This window comes from Penicillium argentinense (assembly GCF_028826775.1).
Source record: "Penicillium argentinense strain IBT 30761 chromosome Unknown utg000002l_segment0_segment0, whole genome shotgun sequence".
NCBI classification, from domain to species: Eukaryota; Fungi; Ascomycota; class Eurotiomycetes; order Eurotiales; family Aspergillaceae; genus Penicillium; species Penicillium argentinense.
The window spans coordinates 753,115-779,540 of record NW_026622661.1 but is presented as its reverse complement, the minus strand read 5'-3'; the positions used below and the strand labels follow the sequence as shown (position 1 = coordinate 779,540).

The following is a 26,426-nucleotide window of genomic DNA, read 5'->3' as shown; positions in this document are numbered from 1 at the left end:
GCAGCGGGCAGGGTCCGATCTGTCCCTTTTGCTCACGGGGGTGATGGAAGATGCAGCGGACCCCTCGATCGAACAAAGTACTGGATGTGGGTTCCTGGCGAACTTCGCGCCGAGGCCATTGCGATTGTGACATAGTCTCTAGTAATTTTTTGACTGTCAATAATGACATTAAGGGGCTTCCGTGCCGGGGCCCGGGGAAGGGGCCAGTGCCAATCTAAGCTCCGCTTGGACTGTCACCTCGGTACGAAAAGTTCTGTCAGTGTTCATCGGATCGTCTAGATCGCGGTATTGTCGATCCGGATCCCATGTACGAATGGCGCAGAGACCTGTGGGCTGCGGGGACCCGCCTGCGAAGACGGTGGAGCACGAGTAAACACAGGGTTCCTCCCCCAGTTGCAGATGTCCTGTGCATTCTGTAAGTGCTCACCCCCAATGGCATGCACGAAGGATTCTGCGTCTCCTTCTGTAATCGGAGGAGCATCGTGATATCAAGAATGTCGTCGTTATCTGCGCGTGTGACGGAAGAAGGAAGAGGCCGACGGCCACTGTCCGAGACCCACAAGTGCGCGCCACCATGGCAGGCAATAGGGGCCCGACACAGTGGATCTTGGTACGCCTGAAGGAACTAGCGTGTATCTTACTTCGCTAGGGTACTTTGAAGGAGAGTATTGAAAACGGTTTATGACGAGGTATTGTAAACTTAAAACCATTGCTATACATAGGGGGCCAAGTTCGTGGGGAGAAATGTGAGTTCATATGGCCCATAGAAATTAAAAAAAAAAAAAAAACCCCCCAAAACAAAAACAAGATGCCGGAAGTGGGTCACGGAGATCGATCACAAAAAAAAGTCACACAAACACCGCTGGAAAAGGATGCCGCCCACTAGGGAGGCCTCCGATCCAGTCTCTCCAACTTGTCCCAAAACAACGCCATCGCCGAAACCTGAAAGTACTATGTAGGTATAATGCGTATCTAGTTTGATGCAGAGACGAACGAGCTAGCAGAAGCGATCTTCTTAGCTAGCGCCTTGGTTGGTTGCGAGCCCAAGAATTCGAAGGAGGTCAGCTCTGCCCCCAACTCGCGGGAGACCCAATGTTGAACTGCCGTGGCTTTGAGTGAGTCAACTAAAGGGTTGTTAGCATTGCAGTTCTGGGAAATGTAGTGGGGTAATGAGGGGTACATACCACCCAGGGCAGATAGAGGCAGGTCTGTGTCGATGGCATCGGCGGTAGTAGCCATTTCCTTAGCCAAGTACCCGCTCAGTGCCTCGATAACGATCTGTGTAGCTGTTTCCGTAGAATCAGTCGCCTTGAGAAGACTAGCTGTAGTAACGTCTGCCTCTCCATCTTCCTCCACAGCAAGAGAAAGGCGATGATCGAATTTGCGGTCAAATAGCCAGTCTGCCGGAGGGTCGTTGCGAGACAGCGAATCTGTCATGCCGGCAACGATCTGCGGTGGAAGAGAAAGTTTGCTATTGATGATCACCTGGAGGAGAGTTTGGAGCTCTTGGGTCATGATTTCCGTGCCTTCAAGGTGCTTATAGCGACGGCGACGCTGCTCCGAGTCTTCTGCCACATCACTCAATCCGCTGGCATCGGGAACGAGACCAATATTGATAGATACACCCGGAAGACCGTTGGCCCGACGCCATTCCATCAGACCGTCGATGAAACCGTTACCGGCGGAGTAGTTGGCTTGACCCATGTTGCCGATCACACTGGCGACGGAGGAAAGGGAGACGAAGAAGTCCAAGCCATCCTCGGAGAAGAGGTTGTGCAGGTTCAGTGTGCCGCGGATCTTGGGGTCCGTGGAGCGAGTCCAATCCTCGAAAGTCATGTTTTCGAACATGGCGTCCTGGTAGAAAATGAGTTAGTTAGTAGTAAGGACAGTGGGATGGCAGGGAATATCTCACCCTGAGAACTGTTGTGCATTGAATCACCCCTGCAACATTCCACTTCATGCTCCGAATCTTGAATGCGAGATGTTCAATATCCTCAGGTCGAGAGATATCGCAGCGAACGATATCAACGCGACATCCACACTCGCGGAGCGTGTCAAGAGTCAATTGCTGCTCTCGTTGTGCCACTCCAGATCGACCGAGGAAGACGAGATGGCGAGCGCCGGACTGCACCAGAGTATCGGCAAAGGCAAGACCCAGATTACCCAGACCACCGGCCAGGATGTAGGTGTTCTGCGCAGGCAGTCCATCAAGCTCCGGCATAGGCAAAACAATCGGCACCTTGCCTGGTGCCCGCAGATCCAGGATTGCACGGGTATTTGTCTCCTTGCAATACTTGACTGCGCTCTGGAGGTCAGCGACAGGGAAGGTGGAGTAAGCTTCCACGCGATTCAGAATCTGCTGCTTTTTCATGAAGTCGATGACTTGACGGAGAGATCCGTGGAGATTGCCAGGCTTCTCAGAGAAGATTCTCTGCAGTTGAGGCGAAGAGAAAGTGCAACCGCTCTCTACAAAACTTTCAGGGAGTGCACTCAGCTTCATCTCGCTGGACAAGTTGATGTATTGCCCACCGGGAACCAGGCATCTGGCTGCAACGCGACCGGGATATCCGGCCATGAGAGAAATGCTGGCGTCGACGCCGCATCCGTTGGACAGTCGGGACACGCTTGTTTCCAGACTGCTGTGGACGCTCAGAATGCGATCCTTCAAGGACGGATAACGGGAGGAAAGATTATCGATGGACTCTTGAGAGTCTGTAGCCACGATGACCTGGATATCGCTACCAAGGGCGTAGTCAATCATCGCACGCAAGGTCTGGCTAGTCGGACCAGCCAAGAGAACGGAATCGTTCGAAGTCAAACGACCAACCTTGTGGATAATCTGATGGGCGTTGAGGTACGCCAGCGGAGTCGAGACAACTTTAGCCGGGTCCATGTTGGCATGGATTCTGACAGTGTCACTTTCTGGAACGCGAACTGTGGTTGCAAGTGGTGAGGATTGCGAAACCAGCGTCAGGACCTTGTCACCGACATCCAAATCACGAACACTGGAGCCGATGCGAGTGACCTTTCCGACAATCTCGAACATCGGCAGAACTGTCTCTGGAGCCTTGCCGAGCTCGCCGTTGATATCGAACATGGTGGCAAGCTCAACCTTGAGTTCAGTGTGATCGGAAGGGAGCTCCTTGTCAACGTTCTTCTGTTCCTCCCAGCAGACATTCTCCGCATCCTGGTAATTCAACTGCAGAGGCCGGGAATCAAGGGGAAGCTCCGCCGGCACCGGTCTGGGTCCATGCATGAGAGTATGCATAGCTTCATTGATATCCGGGGTTTGGATAACACGCGGGACAAGTAGTCGTCCGTTCGCAAGACGGTATTCCAGATCTGCGCGGCGAGAATTCTTCTGTGTAGTCAATTGCAGAACCTTGAGGATGGCAGAAGCAATGCTGGGGGCATCCTGCAGGTCTTGCGTATCAACAAGCAACTGAGGGATAGTGGTGCTCCAGTGCTCGTTGCGAAGGGTTCGCAGGAGACCGCTCATAGCTCCATGTCCGGCATTGTCGAGGGGACCTTGGGCCCAGAAGGGAGATACCCAGACGAGGTTCTTTGCCTTGATGAGGGCCTTCAGATGCTTGAGGTCTTCTTCGCTCCATTCAGAGACCCAGGAACCATCCAGGTCCAGCAACGAGATGACAGTCTTTCCAGCCAGAGAAGCAGCTTGGTCCACTCCGGTAGGGACCAGACGAGCGCCGTGGACAGTAAAGATCTTTTCGAGGTATTCAAAGAATGGGTGAGAGCTGATCTTGTCGTTGCCGCCAAGCACATAGATCTCGGGGTCGGTAGTCCATGCATCGGAAGACTTGCGCGCGATAATGAAGCTGCGGTCTTTGGTCAGGCCGTGAATGTCTAGACCGTCGAACTGTTGAAGAGTCTGCAGCGCAAGATCGAAGTTCTTCTCGGACACACTGACGGCGACAAATCCTCCCTTGTCGAGGATTGTTGGCAGAGTAGACACAACGGCATTGGTGGTCTTTCCACCCCAGAGGCTCGATTCATCGATGATGACGAAGTCATAAGCTGCCTCTGAAAAGGAGGACGGAAGACTGTCGAGCGAAGGAAGAGACATGACGTGAGTTCCGACATTCTCTGTAGAGACCTTGTCCCTCACTTCATCGCTAACATTGCAGAGTGCAATAGTGGTCTTGCTCAGGCAAGGTCGAGATCCTGTGCTAGGAGCGAAAGACTGCAGGGTCTCGGTCCACGGACCCGAGGCGTTGGAAGTAGTGATCATCACCCTAGCATCGCCATTAGTATGGCACAGTCGCTCAATCCAATCATGCGCACTAAGCGAACTGGCCTCCACGGGAGGGTTCTTCTTCCCACCCTCACGGAAAACCGGGTTAAAGGTGAGCGGCGACTCAAGATGCTCCCGCCATTCAATTGACGAGTATCGGCTCTCAGAGCTAACATCCTGTTGCTTCTGCGAGTTCGGGTTGAAGGGTAGTTTGCCGAGGTGGACACCCTCAAAGGTAATCCATGGCTGCGACAGCTCGGGATCCGATGCGATACATTGCGAGCGCGATTTTCCGTCTCGGTACTGAGTCTCGGTATGCACTACGAATTTCTCGCCTGGCTTTGGCTTGAAGCCCTGAGAAATGTAGGCGTGGTCGACTCCAACAGGAATATTGGCGTTGTTGTTGGAAAGAGCTTCAGAGCAGGAGAGGAGAGCTGTCTGGAAGAGGCAGTCGAGGGTGGTGGGGTGAATGAAGCTTGTGGATTCTTTCTCGTAGGGCATTCCAGCCTTGGTATCGGTAACGAGACCGGAAATCCAGATGCGAGGCTCGGACTCACAGAAAGACACGCCAGTCATTGTCTTGAAGGCTGGGCCGACTGTCAGCCCTCCTGTCTGGGAGAGCCACTGGTATGCCTGTCCCATGTCGCCCGCCTGAGCAACATTCTGTGTATCCTTGATGCGCTTAACGGCCGCATCCCAATTTGCTGCGCATTGAACGCTATCGCGGTTCTCGTACCGAGTGGTGAAGGATCCCTTCGAGTGCTGAATCCAGCCACCACCAGATGGCAGAGAAAAAATGCCGAATTCGTACCATCCTGGCATTCCTTCGTGCGGTGAGACTTGGAGAACGGTCTCGAGGCCACGATCGTCCTCTGGAATTACCACGCCGCGCATGAAGTGCACATCCTGGAATTCAATGCCCTTGATACTGGTTGGCTCTTCGGCGAGTTGACGCGCCGCCTCGGTGACCATCACCAGCATACCGGCCGCGGGGAACATGATCGAGCCAGCAACGACGTGGTCTGCCATCCATGGGTTCTCAGAGAGGCGGAGGAAGTTTCTCCATCGCGGTTCTAGCGCATTCTGGTAATCCAAAGGAACTCCCAGAATATCATGGCGCGGGTGCTTGCGCTGTCGCAGCTGAGCTGTCTCGAGGGGCTCGTGCCAGAAGGCTGTCTGGTGATTCCAAGGGTAGGAAGGAAGGTCAGAGACCATAGAAGGCGCAGTGGTGTCAACACAGCTGTTGGCAGCAGCGAGATCCACATTGTGTCCGGTGCTCCAAAGAGATGCGGCAACTTCAAGTGACGTCCGGAGGGCATGTTGGTTACGGGAAACCAGGGAATAGTAAGGAAGCGTCGCCATACTTGGGCTAACAGCTTGCAAGATTTGCATTACAGGTCCCTTCAGAACGGAGTGAGGACCAATCTCGAGCAAAGTAGTCCATTTGATTGGCACCGGCCGGCGGCGACCCTTAATAGATTCGCTGAGTTTGGCGAGCTGGGAAACAGCAGCAGTGAACTCGACGGTGCTGATCATGTTGCGGACCCAGTACGATCCGCCCAGTTCAGCAGGATACACGCGTTCCTTGGTGACAGATGACAGCATGGGAATTGTGCCGTTAAAACGATCTTCAGGCTTGATACACTGGATGGCATTGCCAACAACCTCGACCAGGTCCTCCATGTGGGGAGAGTGGTAGGCTGTGTCCACGCGCAGCTTGCGAGCAAAGATGCCATCAGCTTGCAGCTTGGCCTCAAGTTCATCGATCTTGTCGACATCGCCAGATAAAGTGGTGCTTGCGGGACTGTTAACGCAGGCAACCACAACTGAACGGTGTGGCAAATCGGCAAGGTATTTCTGCGCGTTTTCTGCAGAAAGTCCGGTAGCCATCATACCTCCTCGCCTGTCGCTCTCGGCAGCCTGCTGCGAGAAGAAACCGCGGAACCAAGCCACTCGCATGGCGTCGGCGTGAGAGAGATACCCAGCAGCATAGGCACCCGCTGTGTCTATTGTTAATCTTGCACCACTCAGGGTGTGTTTTGGGATACATACCAATTTCACCACTAGAATGACCAACAACGGCATGGGGCTGAACAGACCAGCTGAACAGAAGGTCGACCAATGCGATCTGCAGGGCACAGGTGATGGGCTGACTGCGATCCGGTCGGTTGATCCGACTCTCCTTTGCATCCAGCTTAATCTCCTGTACAATATCAAATGGACATCCCATGGAAGCGAGAATATCCTGCGACTTGGCAATGCTCTCCTTGAATGTAGAAATCCGCAACAACTCCTTACCCATGCCAGCCCACTGGCCACCCTGACCAGTGAAGACCCATGCAAGTCTTGTCTGGGCTTTGCGGCTTGCACGGGCGAACTTCGGAAGCCCCTTTGCACACGTCGTCTGCAGCTGCTCGAGCGAACTGGCGACTGCATAGCTGCGGAAACCGAGTTGAGAGCGACGGGTCAACATTGTGTGGGCCAAGTCCTTGACGGGAATATCTTGGTCGGCCTTTTGTTGACGAAGCAAATACTTGCTCCAACTGTCACCCAAACGCTCAATACCTGATTGATCGAAGGTAGAGAATACCACGATGTGAGGGGCCGCCTCTTCGTTCTCGCCGTCGCCACGGAAGAATTCCTTAGTGCTCTCCAAAATGATATGCGCGTTCGATCCACCGAATCCGAAAGAGTTGATGCTGGCTCGTTGCGGCAGATGTTCTGGCCAAGGCATTGTCTTGTCGCTCAGGCGCATGCGCCAGTCGTCGAGGCGAATCTTCGGGTTGAGGTTCTTGAATCCAGCATTCGGCACCAGAGTGGCCTTCTCCAAGCAGAGAACCACTTTGATCAAACTAGCCACGCCGGCCGCGCCTTCCGTATGACCAAGATTCGTCTTGACAGAGCCTACATAAATGGGCTCGTCTGTTGGCGTGCGTGCTTCACCCAGTGTCAAACCAACAGCGGATAATTCTGTGGGATCTCCAACAGGAGTTCCAGTTCCATGGGCTTCGAAATATGCCGTATCCCGCATGGACAGGCCATGCCGTTCATAGGTCGACCGAATCAAGTTTGCTTGCGATGTCGGACTGGGCAAAGTGATTCCAGGTGTACGACCATCCTGGTTGATACCAGTACCACGGATGATGGCGCGGATGTTATCTCCATCAGCCATTGCGGCTGACAGAGGCTTCAATAGCACAGCTCCAATCCCCTCTCCTCGACCATATCCATTTGCGGATTCGTCGAAAGAGTGGCTGAGACCGTCGGGGCTCATCATATGCATATAGGAGAGTCTCTGGGTGAAATTAGGGTGAAGAATTAGACTCGCTCCTGTCACCAGGGCCATTCCGCATTCACCAGACCTCAAGGCCTGGGCTGCGAGATGCACAGCTGTTAAACTCGAGGAACACGCAGTGTCCATCATGATACTGGGACCTTGCAAGTCGAAGAACCACGACAAACGGTTGGCCAGCATTGTCCGGCCATTGCCTGTCGCGGAGTTATGAGGCATATCATAAATATCTCGTGTTGATAGCAGCTCATAATCGTTGGTCATTGACCCCGAGTACACGGCAGTATTACTCCCGGGCAGAGTGTCAATAGGGATGCCTCCTGCCGAAAATGTTAGTAGGGCTTCCGCGTGACTCTGCCGGGGGACTTGCCATTTTCAAAGGTTTCATATGCAACTTCCAGCAACAGTCGCTGCGCCGGGTCCATTCCCGCGGCCTCCTTCGCCGTGATGGAAAAGAAAGGGGCGTCAAAACGGGCTGGGTCTTCTTGCAAAAAGAAGCCGCTGTCATGGTTGATCTAACAAAATCAGCATCGTCCACCCTCACGCTGCCACCACGCGGATCGGTACATACCGCGCCTTTGCGATCATGACTGGGGTGATGCCAGGCCGACGCCTCATATCGACTCGGAGGGATTTTTCCATGGCCAGTGCGTCCGTCACAGAGCATCTGCCAGAAATCCTCCACCGACGTCGCGCCGCCGGAGAAGCGACAGCCGATTCCAATGACCGCGATGGACTCCATCTCTGGACTCGCGTTGGTCGGCAGCCGGGGCATCGTGCGATTATTATTAGTATTAAGGGGGTGAAGACTTTCTATCGGAGGCGGGTTGCTGTGGGGTATTCTTATACTCGGCGGGTGACTTCCGGGATCAGGAAGTCTCCATCGTTCTGGCAGACATGGAGACACTTTGAAGGCGGCAGCTTCCAGGCGGGCGTCATGAAGTGGGCAGACCTGTCTGACACTCGCGTCTTGACTGGCTGCCATCGGCCCAGAGACGTGGAGTGGAGCGGGAAGGGGCTCCTTAGGGCATCTGGTAGGTTCGCGCTATACTGGCGGAAGGCCGGCCTCGGTACGACCAGAGGTTTATTGCTGATCCCCGAGTCCTTGGCCCTGGCGTGCCCTGATTTGGCAGAAGTTCTAGCCCTTTGCGGTTTATCGTGCATGGCGACGGAGTCCATGATCAGCTACACATTGCAGCAGAGCCTTGGTGCGGCTGAGCAGATCATTTCTAGGACTGCCAGTATCCGGTGGATCGTGAGATCCACGAACCAAATCCTCCATCCGACGAACACCTAGACGTGAGGGGCGATGGGGGAATGCGATATCATGATTATGCATGCGATGTTCTTCGCGTGCGACCCCAACACATCTGCATCGTGCTCCACACCCTTATCCCACGCAGCACGTCGCCTTTAGGCCCCCAAACACACCTACCGTGCCTAAGAGTGTCTCCTGAAAGGGGCAGAGTATGATGAAACCTGAATACGCACGGCCGTCACGGTATTTCACGATCCCCCTTTACCACACTAACATGTATGCGACCTGCAGGAAACGATCTTCAGTGCAGACTCCACTGGTCCACATTGGCTTCCAGCAATCATAACCTAAAGTCCACTCGCCCGTCTTGGCAGTCTTCATGCGCCAGAGAATCTGATCGTGGGCGAGGCGATCCCCAACTTGCGCTCCGCAGTGGGGATGCAGCCTCGCTCTCACCACTTTCTTGTTCACGATCAAGCAAAGGATTCAGCACAATTGGCTGTCGCCAAAGATACGTGTCTCTCTCCACACACACAAATTCGAAGAGCAGATGGCGTGGGGATTACCACGCGGCCCTTCTATTAATGTACAATACAGTGTTACTGCAACTGCGCAGGTGTTACCCAAAAAAGATCCCAATCGCCAACTTTCTCCTCGTCCATCCCAATTTCAGAACCGGTGTACACCGGGCAACCGGATCTCAAATCGTTACGATGGCGGCCATGTACCGTAACTTCCTCACGCGCGAACTCAGGGGCTATTTTACGCATATCCCTCGCCCCCACATCGTCGAAATCCACAGAACCGCTCCACTTCATCAGTCTCACTGGAGTTGACGGGCCACGCTAATACCATAGCGCCCTATAGTTCGTCCCGATCAGACGTATAGGCTGCTCCATGGGTTCCTTGACCCCACCAGACACCTTCCATGATTTCGCGCGAGTTCTCACCCCACGCCTCTTCCCGAAACAAATAGCTTTCCAGAGCTTGGAGATTCCTATCAACAAGATTGACCTCGGATCGTGCGGAGTTCTGTTTTCTGTCCTCCCTCGCCGTCTTTCACCCCACACCTCGAAGAGTAAAGATGCCGACCCAGAGAGCCATTGTCGTCCAAGAACCGGGCCACGCAGAGTTGCGGGATGTCCCAATCCCTGAGCTGCCGGAGGATTACATTCTGGTCAAGACCAAAGCCGGTGCGTCCCTCCATTACTCCTGAGCTACCCCTTACGTCATGCACGGACTATTAACTAACATGGCTCAGTGGCCTTAAACCCCACTGATTGGCGGCACATTGACTATGTTGCCTGTACCGGGGCCACGGTGGGCTGCGATTACGCCGGCATCGTAGAGGCGGTCGGTCCGCGAGTCACGAAGCCCTTCAAGCAGGGTGACCGCGTGGCTGGCTTCGTGCACGGTAGCAATGCGGTCCGTCCTAATGGTGGTGCCTTTGCCGAGTATGTGATTGCCAAGGGAGACCTGCAAATCCGCATTCCTGATTCAATGAGCTTCGAGGCGGCTGCGACCTTCGGCGTTGGGTTGACGACGGTCGGGCAGAATCTGTACCAGAGTTTGGAGCTGCCCTTCCCTGGTGAAGGAGAGAGTGAGTCCGAGGAGACGAATATTCTCATCTATGGAGGTGCTACGGCGACTGGGACACTTGCAATCCAACTGGCGCGTCTTTCAGGGCTGCGCGTGGTGACTACATGCTCCGAGGCGAACCGCAGTTTGATGTTTGAGCTGGGCGCACACTCTGTCTTCGACTATCATGACGCCGAGGTGGGCGAGCAGATCAAGGAAGACACCGACGATGCGCTGGAGTTCGTTCTGGACACTGTTTCTACTCCTCAGTCAGCGGCTATTTGCAGCGCGGCCATATCTTCTGCCGGTGGATCCTACAATGCGCTGCTGGACGTCAAGTCTGCCCGCGATGATGTGGATTCCCATGTCTCGATGGCGTACGATGTTTTGGGAGAAACCTATCGCATGGGTGCACAGGAGATTACTCCTGATGGCAGCAATCTCGAATTTGGAATTAAGTGGTGGGCGCTTGCACAGAAGCTCTTGCAAGCGCGCAGGATTCAGCCTCACCCATACCAGGTCAAGTCGGGTGGCCTGGAGGGGATTTTGTCTGGGCTGCAATTGCTGCGGGAGGGGAGGGTCCGAGCTAGCAAGCTCGTCTATAAAATTGAGGGGTAAATCTCTCGACTTGATTAGATAGAATGTTCTCAAGGCAGGTCCTTGACTGATATTTCGCTCATCCTGGAGGTCTCATTACCTCGGTTTGTGTGTTAGTGCTTTGTGCATAATTGCGGCTTCTCAGGAACGTAACGTGGCCTAAACTTAGCGCCTGAGTTTATCTAGACTATGCATATCACATTCGATTCTAGATCTTCGAAATTGTTACTCGCAATTTTATATCTTCTTCTCGAGCTGTCCTCACATTCGAGGCTTGTGTTGGGGGAGCGACTTGAATTCGGGTGGATTATGTATTTTCACCTCGATCAGCGTGACGAGTTTACCCAACTTGACAGTGCGTGATGCCATTGTAGTACTCTCATCCCATACATAAAACGTCATCAGACTTGCAACGTCTTCTCACCGGGCAAGAAACTACCTGATACACTCCTCTTTAGCAAGACCAGTAAACTCCCATGGACTACGAAACCGTGGTAATTATTAGCTAGCTCCATACAACATCGGATACGCCGATCATCGATGCTCTAATCAAAGCTTCGCTTTCATATCTTCTCGGAAGTCTCTAACACGAACATCACAGGTTATCTCCTCACAAAGCTTCTTACGATTCTCGAAGCTCTTGGCAAATTTAAGTCCACTCGCTTTCTCGATATTTGAAATATCCACCTCAAAGCTCGACAGCAACGTATCCTTGTGAATGGCAGCATTCGGCAGCACATACGCACCAACAGCAACCGGACCCAAACTATCCTCAATCTCATCTTCGGCATAGATAATCTTGAAAAAAAGAGTGGGAACAGCAACATTCGGAGCTCCCTTACCAATAACCTCATAATGTACTCTGTAGTTTCCGTGGTCGTCTTAAAGAGGACAAGTCACGATGCGAACAGAGGGATACCGGGTCGTAAGGTTACGGCAAAAGTCCTCGAATTTCGCCCAGTAGTGCCGGTTGTATCCCTCGCCAATTTGAGGGCACATGTTGGTCATCTTGAATGTCTCGTCCATTGCCTTCGGCGACCATGAACAGTTCGCCGCTGGTTGCCTGGTGACCCTTGTCATAGCCGGTGTGCTTGTAGTCATCCACCTTGGCGCGAGAGTCTTCCGGGATGTCTCGATCTTTGGAGAAATTGTTTCTTTCCGCTTTGCGACGGACTGCGCCATCGATTCGGCTGTAATGTGCTCGGCTATCCACAAAGGGCTGCGCATTCGGCGATCATAAGTCCCGACTAGGGCGTCGGTCCTGAGATCGTCGATGACTGGACCTGTGGACGCATATTTGAAAATGCCGGCGTGGTCAACTGGGCCTAGATCGGTGGCTTGCGTGAGGATTTGGAGGGTTGAGGCTGGCCTGGGCATGGGGCGCTTTGGTCTCTATCACTGGACTTTGTGTTGGAGGCGGTGGTGCTGGAGCTGACACCGACTTCGTTTGGGGCAGGTTTGATTGTTGGGAGATATACAGAAGAGCACTACCGGTGCTCGCACCGGCTGCAGCGGCTCCTAGAGCTAGGAGCTTGATCTTTGACATCTTGGAGAACTGAAGAGAGGACCACCGGGTGGAGTCTAAAGTATATGCTTGCAAAGATAAAGCCGAGTCAGTGCTTTGTATCCTCAGCAGTATATTCCCATTCTTTGCCTTTTGTAGCTTGCATCATCGTGCGTCGAGCTGAAAAGAGTAGTCTCGTTTGCAATGTGCAATGCGAGAATTTAATCAAATAGCCGTCAGACTGCTTCTTGACAATAGTTCCAACGTCAATATAAAATATGCGTTTGACTCAGCCGCTATACGAAGCCGCAAGAAGGGTAGCGAAACTACTGTTAAGCTGCTACTTGAAAATGGCGCCGATACGGAGTCACAAGCTGAGTATGGCAGATCAGCGCTGTCATATGCGCCGCTCAATGGACATGAACCCGTCGCGAGACTTCTTCTACTTGAGAACGGCGCAAATGTTGAATCAAAAGACGAGTTTGGCTATCCTATGCTGCTTTTCGCCGTATTGGGCGGAAACGACACTATATTCGAGCTTCTTGAGGAATACTCTGGCATAGAACAAGGCGAAGACACCAGAACGCTCTACGGTCACCATCTCGGTACCGCTGCAATGCACGGATGTGAGGCTATTGCCAGAATGCTGCATAAAACGGGTGCTAGAATTGATGTAAGAGATGCATCTGACGGAACACTGTTATCGTTGGCTTCAGGTTTCGGGAAGACGTCTATTATCGAGCTACTACTACTCGACAATAATGCCGATATTGGGTCAGGGGATGACATGAACCGGTCGCCGCTAGCTTGGACTGCCCATGAAGGAGAAGTAAACATTGTTGATTTCTTGTTGGAAAAAGGAGCTGATGTCGAAGCAAGGGACACGGATGGTATAACACTAGCGCAGTTGGCCGTGGAGAACGGGCATGAGAACGTAGCAATGCTGCTGAAGAAAGAACCCCGCCCTCTGCGAAAAGGATGTATCCTCCGGTTACGACCACCAAAAGCCCTAAAGTCGCTTCATTACACAAGCGGCTCATTTTTTACTTAATGGAAAACTCTTTACAAACCGAGATAGCGATGAATGCTTCTTCTCCACGCCGGTCCAGCTCTCCGCATGTGGGGTTCTCTCGCCCCATGAATCCCACATGGGGCGATCTTACAACTTGCAAACTAGGCTGAGATAAGTGTGGGGTCTTATCCCAGTGAGCGATGAGCTCCTTGGCAGACAAACCGCTCTTTTCGAATTACTCAGGCATTTTTACCTTTCAAAATGAGCCGCTGCGACCCCCCAACAACGACCATTCCGCCGATGAAAGACCTCACCACCGAAAGCATTACGGAAAATGTACACATCGTCAACTCACAATGTCAAGATCGACGAACACGATATCTATTCGAACGAATCGTCACCCACCTTCACGAATTCTGCCGTGAAACACGTCTATCCACAGACGAATGGCAGGCGGGAATTCAATTCCTCACGGAAATCGGACAGATTAGCGATGATTTCCGCCACGAGATGATTCTACTTTCTGATACCTTGGGATTAAGCCTGTTAGTTGATTCAATTAATCATCCTCGCCACCCGCCTGCGACCGAAGGGACAGTTTTGGGCCCATTCCATACACATGATGCACCGGAAAAAGATAACGGCGCAGTTTTACACAATGATCCCGACGCAACGCCACTGTTGGTTGTGTGTTCGATCAAGGATACGGCGGGGAATCCTATTTCCGACGTGAGGATCGATGTCTGGGAAGGGGATTCAAAGGGCTTTTATGATGTTCAGGATCCCAATCGAACCGGTCCTGATGGACGTGGTGTTTTGCATTCCGACTCGGAAGGACATTTCTTCTTTAATGCTATTGTACCTGTTCCCTATCCTATCCCGATGGACGGGCCTGTCGGAAAGATGCTTCAGCTACTGGGTCGGCATCCTAATCGGCCGGGGCATGTTCATTTCATGCTGAACAAGCCCGGATACGACCTTCTAATAACGTGAGCCTCTTTGATCAATCTCCAAGAAGAAAGGTTAATTTTGTTTGCTCTTCTTAGTGCCCTTTACCCCCGTGGCGACCCGTACGAAACCTCCGATCCTGTCTTCGGTGTCAAAGATTCTTTGATAGTGGACCTTTCGGAGGTCACAGATCCTGACATGGCATCTCGATACAAAGTTGATCTTGGGACATCACTTCTCACTTACGACTTTGTATTGTTGACAGACCAACAAGCAAGAGACTTGAGAAAAAGAAATGCAGTGAAGGCGATGGAGAAACAGAAGAGACATGTGGTATTTCACAATAATTTACCCGTCCCTGCGAGTGGAAGCTATCTTAATGACAATCGGGTATCTGAGTCAAGATTCGCAATATGATTCTTGACACTGGATATGTGCATGCAACGAAACTATGTCGAGTTGTCGGCTGCCAAAGCTCTTTCTAAATCGATGACGTCATTGCTATTCCGCATATATATTGCAACATTCTGCACTGCCAACAATTCTCTCAGACAGATTGAGTAAAATCTCCAGCGTATTTTATCACCTGCGATTTCCTGCTGTCTTGGTTTCCTGCTTGAGTAGAACACGGCGATGATCTGCGATCTCGGGGAATTGGTGGAGATTTACTGGAAGATCCTCGGGGCGGTTCGCCACGCTCTCATTCGACCCCGAACAACATCTTGGCAGGAACCCCTACCATCGAATTGAAAGTGGCGGCCAACCTCCGCATGCGTCGGGGAACCTTGCAACTTTAGTATAATGTCTGCTGAAGAGACTCCTCCCTCCACTCCACCCCGAGTGCTAGGAATTAAGCGCCCGAAGCTATCGCGAGAAAATACCGCGACGGGAAGAGGATATGTGACAGCATTTTATAAGAGACCATGCTCGCAAGATTGAGCAACTGGATCACTGAAATCAGTCAAGATTTTCATCATGAGGTCGACCACTTTTGTTCTGGGCGCGGCACTTGGTGCTGTTGCTCCGGCGTGGGGGCAATCGCTCACAGCGGAGATGATTGAGAAGATGGGGAATAACAGCCTTTTTACGCGCTGGAGGTCTAGTTCGCATTTTCTTGCTCCGTCGGGATGGATGAACGTATGTATTTGATGTTTTGTGGTTGATATCGAGCTATGCTAAAACTGTATAGGATCCGAGTGCTCCGATGTATGACCCAGTCCGAGGTCTTTACCATTTGCACTATCAGTTCCACCCGAACCACGTCAGCTGGGGTAAGGATCGTCACTAAACACACCCTTCTCTACCTACAAAATCCGTGTCTAACTCTCTCACAGGCAACGTCTCCTGGGGACACGCTACATCCCACGATCTCATCACCTGGACCGACGTCGACCACCACCCCGACAACGACCTCCCAGCATGGAAGGACGCGGAAGCTCAGTCATTTGGAACAACCAACCTGAGTAGCGACCACAACCCGCCCCTCTACAACCACCTCGCCATCTTCTCCGGCAGTGCTCAGCCCGTCAATCTCTCCGGCGAAGAGGATGGCACGATCCTCGCCTTCTACACCGGTGCATCCCAGCTGCCGACATCATGGAGCACGACTTACTTCCCCGGCACGGAAAGCCAGGCCCTTGCCTACTCCACCGACGGCGGTGTTACCTGGGAAAACTACGAGAAGAACCCCGTCATCAGCGAGCCTCCTAGCGGCTGGAATATCACCGGCTGGCGTGATCCGTACTTCGTCTCGTGGCCACAGCTTGATACCGTTCTCAACGCCAGCGAGCCTCACTACTATGCCGTGTTTGGCTCTGGCATTCGCGAGGTCGGCCCTCGCATGCCTTTGTACAGTGCCCCTGCCTCGGATTTGACCGACTGGACTTTCTTGGGAGCTCTCTGGGAACCGGAGAAGAACACTTCTCTTGGATCTGTGGAAGAGACCGGCTCGTACGGTTTCAACTTTGAACTGTCGAACTTCTTCTCGATTGGTGACCGTTACTTCGTGAGCATGGGCGCCGAGGGTGGTAATGTGAGCTTCCACCAGAACAAATGGTCCCTGTGGAACGAGGGAACGATCTCCGTTCGCTCAAATGGAAGCGTTGCCTTCGAGCCTATTTCTGGCGGTGCCAGTGATTACGGTCTGTTGTATGCGGTAAGGAACAAATCATCAAAGACTTTTTCAATGCAAGTCTAACATACTGGAAACAGATCACATCCTTCAACGACACCAAGAACAACCGCCGAATCCAATGGGGGTGGGCCCAGGAAGACCTAAACGAGTTCGGCACCGTTCAACAAGGCTACCAGGGCGCACTCGCCCTCCCCCGAGAAATCTTCATCCATGACACCTACAGTGTCATCCGAGAATCTACCAAGAACACCCTCGGAAGCGCACGCTACTTCAAGAATGACAATGGCACCTGGACCGCAAGCACATTGGGTGTCCGACCAGCAGCCGACGTCGTCGAGGGTCTCCAGCACGGCTCCAACCACACCAAGTTTGCCTGCGACGAGAACAACTGCACCACCAGTCAGCTCAGCCTGCCTAGCAGCATGTCAGGATCATACCAGCTTAGCCTGAGCATCAAGAGGACAAACGGCGTGGCGGGTATCACGGTGGGAGCTTCTCCTGGTCGCGAGGAATACACGAACATCTACTTCGACCCGTCCAACAACACCATCGGGGTTGACCGTGCCCATTCTTCTCTGATTAAGAACTTCACCAACTACGCACATGCTGGCTACTTCAAGCCGTACCAAATCAAGCTGGAGGATGGCGAGAAGACGGAGTCTATTGATCTGACTGTCTTTGTTGATGGTTCGTTGGTCGAAGTGTATGCCAACGACCGCTTCGCTTTGACAAGTCGGATTTATCCTAGCCGCGAGGATAGTACCGGTATTGCCTTTTTCAAGGAGGAAGGTGTTGATGTTGAGTACTCGCGCTTTGAGGTTTGGGATGGTCTGCTGAATGCTTGGCCTGAGAGACCTCTGAACAGCAGTTCGCTGCTTGTTTGGGATACTCCTGCTGAGACTGGGAACTATACCTGGTGGACCAATTAAGCAGAGATCTTTGGAAAATGGTGTTATAGATTGGAGATACCGGATAGCCTTGAACTTGACACCTTTCGCATTATCAAGACCCCCGCTACGGTGAACTGATTTTGAATGTAGGATGTAGAGGTGTAGCCTTCAGGTGAACGCACTTCTAGACGCATGGAATACGATCATATATCATCGGATAAAAGACTTGAAATGTTTACTTCGCGAAAAGCGAGTCGCACTATGCTAAGTTATACATGAAACCAACCATGGGTATAAACGCACCATTTAAGAACAACAAACCGAGCCGTCAGCCACTATCACTCGGATATCGAGAGACTAGCAACAGATCAAGAAAGCGAAATCTTCGGACGCTTATTATTGAACCCAGAATCCGGCTTCGATCGCTTCCTCTGCTGAGCCTCCATCTCCGCCTTCATAATTCTCTCCGCCTCACTCATCTTCTTAGGCTGCACCATAACAGGGCCTTTCTTCGCAGCAAGAGGATTCTTCTTCGAGGCAGCAGCAAATACATTCTGCGGTTTCTTCGCGCCGAATGACATCGAGATCTTCGGCGCCGGCGTGGAGGTCTCTGTCGTTTCAGCTGCAGTTGTAGAAGCATCTGCTGTCTTCTCCTCCAATGAAACCGTTTCCTGCATCGGTGGCGCGCTCTTTGTCTCGGGCTTGGGCTTCGCCGCGAATCCAAGGTTCAGCTTCACTTTCTCCCCATCCGCGCGGTCCAACATCTTATCTTCGGGTTTCCCGTTGCCATTGTCCTTCTCCTGTGCCTTCTTCTCCGCAGCCTGACGCTGTGCCCGTTCCACCTGCTGCTGAATAGCTTTCTGTTCGCGTTCTTCGTCGCCCTTGTCCATACGCTCCTTCTTCATGAGTGCCTCGCGCTTGCGCAATGTCTCGGGCGAGTTATCGATCCAGGCGATGAAAAGTCCCTTTTCGGTATCCTCAACACGACAGATACCTTCTTTGCCCAAGTACGAGACGAAGTGAGTCAGTGACTTCCATTTGGTAGAGTTCAAGTGGATATGCGTCTTGTCCTTGATAATGTTCTGGTAGAAGTGATTGAACTGAACGGGTTTTTCGCGGTGCATTGTTCGGAGTGTATCGATGAAGTTCTTCAGGAACTCGTTGCTGTAGTTTTCGATGTGCGATTTCGAGTCTTCGCCAATAAGCATCATTTGTCGGACGTGCGATTCGCTCTGGGTGTGACATTTGAATCCGTTCTCATCGGGGCATTGCTTCTCGCAGGCTTGGCAGTACCAGCTAGCTAATTGTCAGTCTGAGATTCTTTCAGAGGCGAAGGCGAAGGCGAACTTACCGCAATCTTCCAAGGCCCTTCCTTCTCGCGGCGTTCGCGATGGCCTTTGTGGACCCTGCCTCAGCTTTAGGCATTTTGAGTTGTTCTCAGTGAGCGCAAGAGAGTATTCGCCGTAACTGAGGTGACTGCGCAAAACGGAGGTTGAAGGGCTAGCTCGCTGAGAAATATCGAAAGTGATCGAAATCGAAGTCGGAGTCGGACATTTGATCGATGCGCCGGTGGCGTTGATAAGGCACGTGATAAAGCAATCGTCCGATCCACATTTAATGGCTGGGCTGTGGCGCACCGAGAATACTGGCCGGCTGGGGAATACGATTCTTGCCTTTCGGAGCGAGCTACTGACTCGATCGAATATCAATCCATGCGAACTGATGTAAGCGGCTCAAAATTACGTTCGAACAGAAAAAATGGAATGAGATATCATGCATTGAACCCAGCTAGCAAAACCAAACACCTCACCCGAGAACCGGTTTTCTAGGCGTAGAGTACAAAACAGGAACCAGAAACGGAACAATCTCTAGATTGCACCCTGGAAACAAAACCAAACCCCCAATTCGCCAAAAATATTTTTCAAATCCAGTAGATACTCAAAATCTGAAATTGCGCTGAGTCGTAGAATCCATCATGCCAGCCTGGCAAACACCAAGTACATCCGCAATCACCACTCTAGAGAGTGGTCTCGTGGATAGCCGATGGTCCACTCTCATTGTAGTCCATGCGGCTCAGGTAGCCCTTTGACAGACCTTGGTCGATCACGAAGAAGACCTTGGCCGCCATCTGCGCACCGAGGAAGACGGCTTCTTCGGTGCCGTGGCCGCCCTGCGAAGTGCTGCCGGGGCCGGAACTGGCGCCTGGGGCATTGGTGTTGGGTTGATCCTTGAACTCGGGGAAGTACTCAGGAAGCTTCAGAGACTTGACGGAGTGAGGGGGTTTGAGAATGGCCGGTTGAGCGGTGGTGCATACTGGGGTCCATGCCCGGTTGGCTGGGGGCCAAGGGCATGCCGGGGTTGTTGTGTGTAGCCGCAACAAGAAGGGGGTTCACGCCGTGAGCAGCTGGGTGATACATGGGACCGGGGGCGGATTGGCCTTGCGGCACGGGGGCCGGGGTGTTTGCTCCAGTGCCAAGAGGAGTTGAGATGGTGGAGGGGATTTCAGAGGTGAAGATCGAGGAGGTGGGAGAGAGGATGAATTTTTGGGTAATGACACCAAGAAGGGCCGGAACAAAACCTGTAACAGTGTTAGCACCGTCGTTGGGAGTTATTATGCAAAATGTAATATGTCGGCTTACCTCGAACTTTGCTGCCACAGCCAACGATGATGAGGGAGTCCCACAGCTCGCTTCGCTTGGAGACATAAGGAACGGAAGAGATAGTGTGGTAAATTTGAGTGGCAATGTCGTCGAGAATGCCGCTGGTCAAGCGAGGACCAGCTTGCTGTCGAGCAGTTGTTGAAAGGAAGCGTTCAACACCAACAGCGATTTCCCGGCTGTTGCGCTTGTATCGCTTGGCACCGCCAGTAGTGTTCTCTTCCTCCATTTCAATGAACTCTTCGAACTGGAATGTTCCCTTGTCCTTTTGAGCGTTGGGAAGCTTGGGCTGCTTGGGGTCAGCAGCACCCTTCTTGGTGTTGGCCTTCTCCTTCTCCATGTTCGCAAGGTACTCCGATGTATTACCGCTGACAATAGCAGCGACATCCAGAACACCCTCCTCTTCTCCGTTGTTCTCGCCGTTACCCTCGGTGCCAGGAGCAGAACCGGAGCCGTTCGCATCCCCTGGCGCCGCAGGATTGGTGCCCTGATGGGCAGTAGCTGACGAACCGGGAAGTGGAGTTCCCGGGGGCAGGATCTCGGTGATGTTGCTCCGCTTGAGCTGCTCACACATCTCCCGACTAAATCCCTTGGAGCCAAGGAGCTCCACCAAACGATCAGTCATAGCATCACCGCCGCAACCTTCCAGCGCGATTCCTCGGCCGTGTTCCTGAATCTGGAAGTCGACCACGGCAGTCACGTCCACTTTGTTCTTGCCCACATCAACGACAGTGGCGGTCTGGACACCGTACCCATAGCACGCGGCCAGCGCCGAGTCCATCAGGGTGAATCCCGGGACCTTGAACTTCTCAAAGACGAACTGGGCAATGGTTTCGCGATCGCGCGCGGACCAGACCGGCTGGGCGATCATCAAGACGGGCGTATGGAATGGCGGACTAAGGGCGTTGAAGATATGAGTCAACAGAGCAAAGAAGCACTCCCAGTCGACAATGCGGCCGTTCTGAATAGGGTAGACGGCGCCTTCTTCGGATGTCACGTCCTCGTCGTAGAAGACCTCTTGGACCGTCTGAGTAGACTCCTCCGTCTTCTCGCCACCTTCCGCGCCGGCTTCAGCGCCAGCAGCGGTCTCAGTTGCAGTGCCGTCTGCGGCTGCAGATGTGGAATCCTTCATTTCGGTGTCCTCCTTTGGAGGCTCCTCTTCGGGGGCGCCCGAGCCATTGGGGACCTTGGCTTCATGGCGTATCTCGCGAATTCGGTATGGCTCAAACTCTCCCTTTCTTTCGGCAGGGAACATGCGCGTTGGGAAGCGGAATCGCGCGGGGGGTGAATGTTTCGGGCAGGCCGAGCTGCGCCAGGGTCATTTGCGAGCCTGGCGCAATGAGCTGGTGGGGGCAATGTTAGCTTCGGAGCTGCAGAATCAGGTGCATCAAATCTAGGACTCACAAGAATGTGCTCATCCTTGAAGGGTGGCATCGTGTCGGGTTCGCGATCGGGAGACACGGGAGGTGTTCGATTTCACTGCAGGCTGTCGGGGAGGCCTTCGTTGGCCTATTCAGGTTTAGCGTGGTCATGGTCACGTGAGGTTTATGTATGAGAGGTTTGCACGTAAGACGGAGCAAGGCAGCGGCAAGAATCCTTGATAAGCGAAATGAGTGGCAGGTTTTGGTGAACATATCAGACTGCGTCCGTCAATGCGAGCTGTACCTGGGTGAAAGGTGTTCTCATGACCTGACAACTTCTCGGAGCTGGCAGATTGGGTTACAGAACTACGAGGACCCACCAGGAATATACACCTATGGTGACTCAAAGGGATAGCAACCTACGAAATGGACGGTAACAGAGAGGTACCCCATCTGTGCTAAATCACACTTAGACTTAGGTGCAGTGATAAAGCCTTTTGGAGATCAAGATAGCCGTGCTTATGCACCAGACTTGCCATTGAATATAGGATATCGTAGCAAGCAAATGAACATGCTTGACATGAAGGCAGATTGGAAAAACAAAAAAGAAACCATGAATAAACGCCAGCCACCCGTGGAACACATCAAAACGCCCGCGTCCGATTTTCTCTATGACCAGCATGAGTGTCGTCGTGAAAGGTCATCTACTCCGGTCCCTGATTGTACTTCTCAGTGGCGGAACGGAACAGCTCCTGCTGCTGGCGCAGCAGTTCCTCCTCGGACAGGCCACTCTGCTCCATCTTGCTCTGTTTCTTCTCGCGAGACTGAAACAAGAAGCTTGGGTCAGCACCCTCCTCTTCGAGCAATTCTTCCAGCCCGGCTTGGTCGGAAGCAGAGATAAATTCACTTACCTTGAGTTGCTCGCGGTGCTCCTCGGCGACAGCCTGGATTTCGGGAACGTACTCGGCAAATCCCAACTCCGTGAGCGCCTTCTCAACGTGCTCGCACGCGATCGTCTTCTTAGCTTCCTTCTCGCTGATCTCGTTGGCCTCGGAAGAGATCAAGGTGATGAACTCGACGCAACATTCCATCAGCAGATCGCGGGCATCCTTGGAGAAGGTCTGGCCGGAGGAAGGAGGGAGGATTTCGGTAATGATCTTCTGGACCGTCGCTGGCAGAAATCAAGTTAGCTTAGCTCACGTGGATTCAACGGTGAGATTCAAGTAAACGCGAGGGTCGCGACGGGTCGATTGGAGTCGAGGAATCGCGAAGTCACCGCCGTCATCGACACCATTGGTCCCAACAAGCACATGCGTATGCTCGATCAGCAGCTCGCGAAACTCAACAGATTAAACAAGAGGGGCGATCGTACCTTTGGGGAGCGACAAGTCGTCGTTGGCTAAACGGTGAATATAAGTCAGCAGGCGCGCGCCAAGAAACTCGAATGGAAACAAACACGGGGGAACACGTACAGTTGAACTCGCGGTCAGACATCTTCGCGGTCCAGCAGGAGGGAACGAGTTAGAAAAGAAAGAGTGAAGCGCGTTGCGCAGGAGGATTTTCTTGGGATGCGTGGGGCCCGCGCCGGCGTAGAGCGGCATTAAGTAGGAAGACGCAGCGGCCATCCGCTACGATCCGGCAGAATCCCACCGCCCGCAGATACTTTTTCAACGCATTTTTTTCCGCGTCCAACTCTTCTTCCTCATTCACTCTTCATCCTCGATTTTATTCGACTAGTCTCGAGTGATCCTTCTCTATGATGTCGGAGAAGGTCCCTCGAGGCTGAACTCACTAATGGTAAGCTTCTTGTCCTGCATTTCTTGCAATTCTCTTGCTTTCTACATGATGAACCTTGTTGTCGCCCCTATCATACAAAACCGTGGTGATTTACCTGTCCTAGCCAAACGGACGAACTGAAAAACATTTCACTTGCTTAATTTCTTGCACACTGTTGAGTTGGACACTCGCTAACTTGCTTGAAGATTTTAGGATTTCCCAAGATAGCTCTTGTTCCAGTTTCTTGTCGCCCAATCAACCTTGTTCATACACTCTATCCTTTCCCTACTGTAGGTCCAAAGCTCTCCCGCCAAATACACAATATATACCCTTTGTATGATGATCACCCTACATTCCATGCTAAGTATGAAGGTGTGTTGCACCTAATGCTTCTAAAATGTACCTGCTTTTCATCTTTCGGCTGATTACAATAACGCCACTACAAAATATTTCACCCATTGCTTTTGCGGCATCATACTGATTGCTGTACAGATATCGCCCCTTCTATAACTCATCATCTCAATGCTTAGAAAAAAATCCTGAAAATCTAAATTCATGTCTGGAAACCCTCGATCTCCTTGTCGTCCCATCTGTAGTCGATTAGCATTAGCATCATTTCTTGGGCTGAGATTTTCTTTTTCGGTGAATAAGAGTGTAGCACGTACGATAGGAACTTTCCGCTGAGCTCCTTCGGCGCGTCGAGCACCAGCTTGGCCATAACATGCGAGGGTTGCTCGACGCGAAGCAATTTGCCGTCCCTGTGGACCCCGGTGAAAATGGCGTGGAACTCAGCATCCATGGTCGTCGTGTGGTCTTCGCGGATCTCTCGCTGCATGTTGGTATCGACCATTCCCGGTCGAATAGAGATGGAAGTCACGTCGGGTTCTTCGGCGCCCAGAGTCAGGGCAAAGTGGTTCATGGCGGCCTTGCTGGCTCCGTACAGACCCCAACCGCGGTATCCCTTGACGGAGGCGCCGGAGGAAGTAAAGATAATTTTTCCCTTGGATTGACGGAGCGCGGGGAGAGCTGCTTGGGCCTATAGGAATGAAGTTAGTACTGCATCTCTTCAGGTTGTAGGCAGTTTGACTGTTTTGCGCTGGGCTGGACACGTACAAAAGCAACCAAGCTGAAGAAATTCACGTCGAATCCCTGTCGCCATTCATCGGTATTGGCAATCGCAATCTTGCCTACTTGGCCCAGCACGCCATGGTTCAGGACCATGCCGTCCAGCTGGCCGAAGCTCTTGATGGCGGTGTCGACGGCCTTTTGGGCCAGGGAGAAGTCTGCCAGGTCGCCGTTCACCACCTCAACTTGCTTGTTGTACTTCTCCTTCAACTTTTGCAGTGGCTCGAGGCTGCGAGCTACTACCACAACATTGTGGGATTGCGGTGCGGTGAGCAGGTATTCCGCAATGCAGAGGCCGATGCCTGGGCAATTGTGAGCTTTGACTTGCGACAGGTGCGGATGGTGTCGTACCTCGAGAGGCGCCGGTTACAATGATGGTCTTGGGTGCCATTTCAAATTGCGAGAATCTAAATTACAGTCAGTATGTCAGTTTTGCGTCGTAGGGAGTATTATGTCCGGATACACCGGCGTGTTTTTTCGTCATAGCCGAGGCGCTCAGTATCAAAACATGTCTTAGACGCCAGCAGCGTTGCTCTCGGTGCGAAATGCTGCGTTTTCCAGCATAAAAATAACTCACGTACCTCTTCGATATATAAACAGTGAAATTGACCTCTTCAGCCGAGCAGTTGCAAGCATGAATGTCGCTGCTGTCGATCTGTTGCGGGGCGTTATGGTGTAAGTGGGCACGTGCGCGGGCTGAACCTCTGACCGCCTGGCATCTCCAACTCAACAGCCAAGCTTGCCAGTGGCTATCAGAAGAGCATGCAGGGGCTTGCCAGGGAGTACCTGAGAATACCCTCGGGTAATCCATAGGCACCACATGCACCACTTGACCTACCTCAAGCTTACGTATCAGACAAATGTTCGAAAGTAGTGCTCCAAGCTCTACAGCCTACCCTATATGGAGTATTCGATGGCAGTCTCGCCCTGTTAAATGTCACTGAGAGAACTGAAATAGCATGTTTTCTGGGCTCTTAAATTTTTCGACACAGATATCTATACCCATGTACCATGTACATATAGGGTCGTCAACTGGGATGTCATCACATCGGCTGTGCCTGTAGATTGGGCGGACAAATGATGATCCGCAAAGCTCCGCTGACTCATCGCCACTCCAGAGCTTCCAGAAACTTCAGGCATCCGACTTGGAGAACCATCACCAAGCCGACCGCGTTTTCCTTCTCCCCGCGTCCTCAACCTCATCCTCGCCGCGCCATCCTTCCTCCTTCCCCTTCCTTCGCGCGGATCACCGAATCTCGTCCCGTGCACCTCACATTTACTCCCAACCACCACCGTGCCGTCGGCCAACCACCACCATGGCCAACTACCTCGCCTCAATCTTCGGCACCGAACAGGACAAAGTTAATTGCTCCTTCTACTACAAAATCGGCGCCTGTCGCCACGGCGATCGCTGCTCGCGCAAACACGTCAAGCCCTCCTACTCGCAGACCATCCTCATGCCGAACATGTACCAGAACCCGGCCTACGATCCCAAGAGCACGATGAACCCCATGCAAATGCAGAACCACTTCGACGCCTTCTACGAGGATATTTGGTGCGAGATGTGCAAGTACGGCGAGCTCGAGGAGCTGGTCGTCTGCGACAACAACAACGACCGTAAGTATCACGTCTTCCCCGGGTTTTGTAGTTGATCAGTAACCAACCTTTGTCTAATGTCAGATCTCATCGGAAACGTCTACGCCCGATTCAAGTACGAAGAAGACGCCCAGATCGCATGCGACGCTCTGAACTCCCGCTGGTACGCCGCGCGCCCGATTTACTGCGAGCTGTCACCCGTTACGGATTTTCGCGAGGCTTGTTGTCGACTGAATAGTGGCGAAGGATGTGTGCGTGGTGGATTCTGCAACTTCATTCATCGGAAGGATCCCAGCGAGGATCTGGACCGCGAGCTGCGACTGAGCACCAAGAAGTGGCTGAAGGAGCGCGGCCGCGATCCCCGCAGCGTGTCTCGCAGCCCTAGCCCTGAGCCTACCCGCCGCTTTTAGGTCTTGCTTTACTTCTTTTTGTTAAAAAATTTAATC

The 26,426-nt window shown here is 52.6% G+C and overlaps 11 protein-coding genes across 11 annotated transcripts; 5 read left to right on the top strand and 6 right to left on the bottom strand.

The window, feature by feature from the left end:
• Nucleotides 1-972: 972 nt before the first annotated feature.
• N7532_001170 (uncharacterized protein) lies at nt 973-8,319 on the bottom strand (the record flags this gene model as incomplete). Its single annotated transcript, XM_056613664.1, has 5 exons — nt 973-1,124; nt 1,185-1,854; nt 1,913-6,252; nt 6,305-7,864; nt 7,911-8,319. The coding sequence occupies 5 exons, from the start codon at nt 8,317-8,319 to the stop codon at nt 973-975; spliced, it is 7,131 nt and encodes a 2,376-aa protein (XP_056478705.1).
• Nucleotides 8,320-9,886: 1,567 nt separating this feature from the next.
• N7532_001169 (zinc-binding alcohol dehydrogenase family protein) lies at nt 9,887-10,998 on the top strand (the record flags this gene model as incomplete). Its single annotated transcript, XM_056613663.1, has 2 exons — nt 9,887-9,995; nt 10,064-10,998. The coding sequence occupies 2 exons, from the start codon at nt 9,887-9,889 to the stop codon at nt 10,996-10,998; spliced, it is 1,044 nt and encodes a 347-aa protein (XP_056478704.1).
• Nucleotides 10,999-11,526: 528 nt separating this feature from the next.
• Nucleotides 11,527-12,354, bottom strand: N7532_001168 (nuclease; the record flags this gene model as incomplete). The annotated part of the gene is made up of 2 exons (XM_056613662.1): nt 11,527-11,839; nt 11,897-12,354. The coding sequence occupies 2 exons, from the start codon at nt 12,352-12,354 to the stop codon at nt 11,527-11,529; spliced, it is 771 nt and encodes a 256-aa protein (XP_056478703.1).
• A 338-nt stretch (nt 12,355-12,692) lies between these two features.
• N7532_001167 (ankyrin repeat domain-containing protein) lies at nt 12,693-13,532 on the top strand (the record flags this gene model as incomplete). The annotated part of the gene is made up of 1 exon (XM_056613661.1): nt 12,693-13,532. One exon carries the CDS (start codon nt 12,693-12,695, stop codon nt 13,530-13,532), a length of 840 nt encoding a protein of 279 aa, XP_056478702.1.
• A 222-nt stretch (nt 13,533-13,754) lies between these two features.
• N7532_001166 (uncharacterized protein) lies at nt 13,755-14,486 on the top strand (the record flags this gene model as incomplete). The annotated part of the gene is made up of 1 exon (XM_056613660.1): nt 13,755-14,486. One exon carries the CDS (start codon nt 13,755-13,757, stop codon nt 14,484-14,486), a length of 732 nt encoding a protein of 243 aa, XP_056478701.1.
• A 930-nt stretch (nt 14,487-15,416) lies between these two features.
• N7532_001165 (glycoside hydrolase family 32 protein) lies at nt 15,417-17,504 on the top strand (the record flags this gene model as incomplete). The annotated part of the gene is made up of 4 exons (XM_056613659.1): nt 15,417-15,578; nt 15,631-15,712; nt 15,776-16,596; nt 16,653-17,504. The coding sequence occupies 4 exons, from the start codon at nt 15,417-15,419 to the stop codon at nt 17,502-17,504; spliced, it is 1,917 nt and encodes a 638-aa protein (XP_056478700.1).
• A 329-nt stretch (nt 17,505-17,833) lies between these two features.
• Nucleotides 17,834-18,890, bottom strand: N7532_001164 (putative C2H2 finger domain protein (Kin17); the record flags this gene model as incomplete). The annotated part of the gene is made up of 2 exons (XM_056613658.1): nt 17,834-18,761; nt 18,817-18,890. 2 exons carry the CDS (start codon nt 18,888-18,890, stop codon nt 17,834-17,836), a joined length of 1,002 nt encoding a protein of 333 aa, XP_056478699.1.
• Nucleotides 18,891-19,482: 592 nt separating this feature from the next.
• Nucleotides 19,483-21,556, bottom strand: N7532_001163 (uncharacterized protein; the record flags this gene model as incomplete). The annotated part of the gene is made up of 5 exons (XM_056613657.1): nt 19,483-19,728; nt 19,859-20,043; nt 20,105-21,350; nt 21,376-21,465; nt 21,527-21,556. The coding sequence occupies 5 exons, from the start codon at nt 21,554-21,556 to the stop codon at nt 19,483-19,485; spliced, it is 1,797 nt and encodes a 598-aa protein (XP_056478698.1).
• A 631-nt stretch (nt 21,557-22,187) lies between these two features.
• Nucleotides 22,188-22,977, bottom strand: nctB (negative cofactor 2 transcription regulator complex subunit NCB2; the record flags this gene model as incomplete). The annotated part of the gene is made up of 3 exons (XM_056613656.1): nt 22,188-22,654; nt 22,856-22,882; nt 22,956-22,977. The coding sequence occupies 3 exons, from the start codon at nt 22,975-22,977 to the stop codon at nt 22,188-22,190; spliced, it is 516 nt and encodes a 171-aa protein (XP_056478697.1).
• Nucleotides 22,978-23,812: 835 nt separating this feature from the next.
• On the bottom strand, nt 23,813-24,775 carry N7532_001161 (SDR family oxidoreductase; the record flags this gene model as incomplete). Its single annotated transcript, XM_056613655.1, has 4 exons — nt 23,813-23,849; nt 23,925-24,295; nt 24,373-24,686; nt 24,736-24,775. 4 exons carry the CDS (start codon nt 24,773-24,775, stop codon nt 23,813-23,815), a joined length of 762 nt encoding a protein of 253 aa, XP_056478696.1.
• A 925-nt stretch (nt 24,776-25,700) lies between these two features.
• On the top strand, nt 25,701-26,390 carry N7532_001160 (zinc finger CCCH domain-containing RNA-binding protein; the record flags this gene model as incomplete). Its single annotated transcript, XM_056613654.1, has 2 exons — nt 25,701-26,001; nt 26,065-26,390. The coding sequence occupies 2 exons, from the start codon at nt 25,701-25,703 to the stop codon at nt 26,388-26,390; spliced, it is 627 nt and encodes a 208-aa protein (XP_056478695.1).
• Between the last annotated feature and the right edge of the window lie 36 nt (nt 26,391-26,426).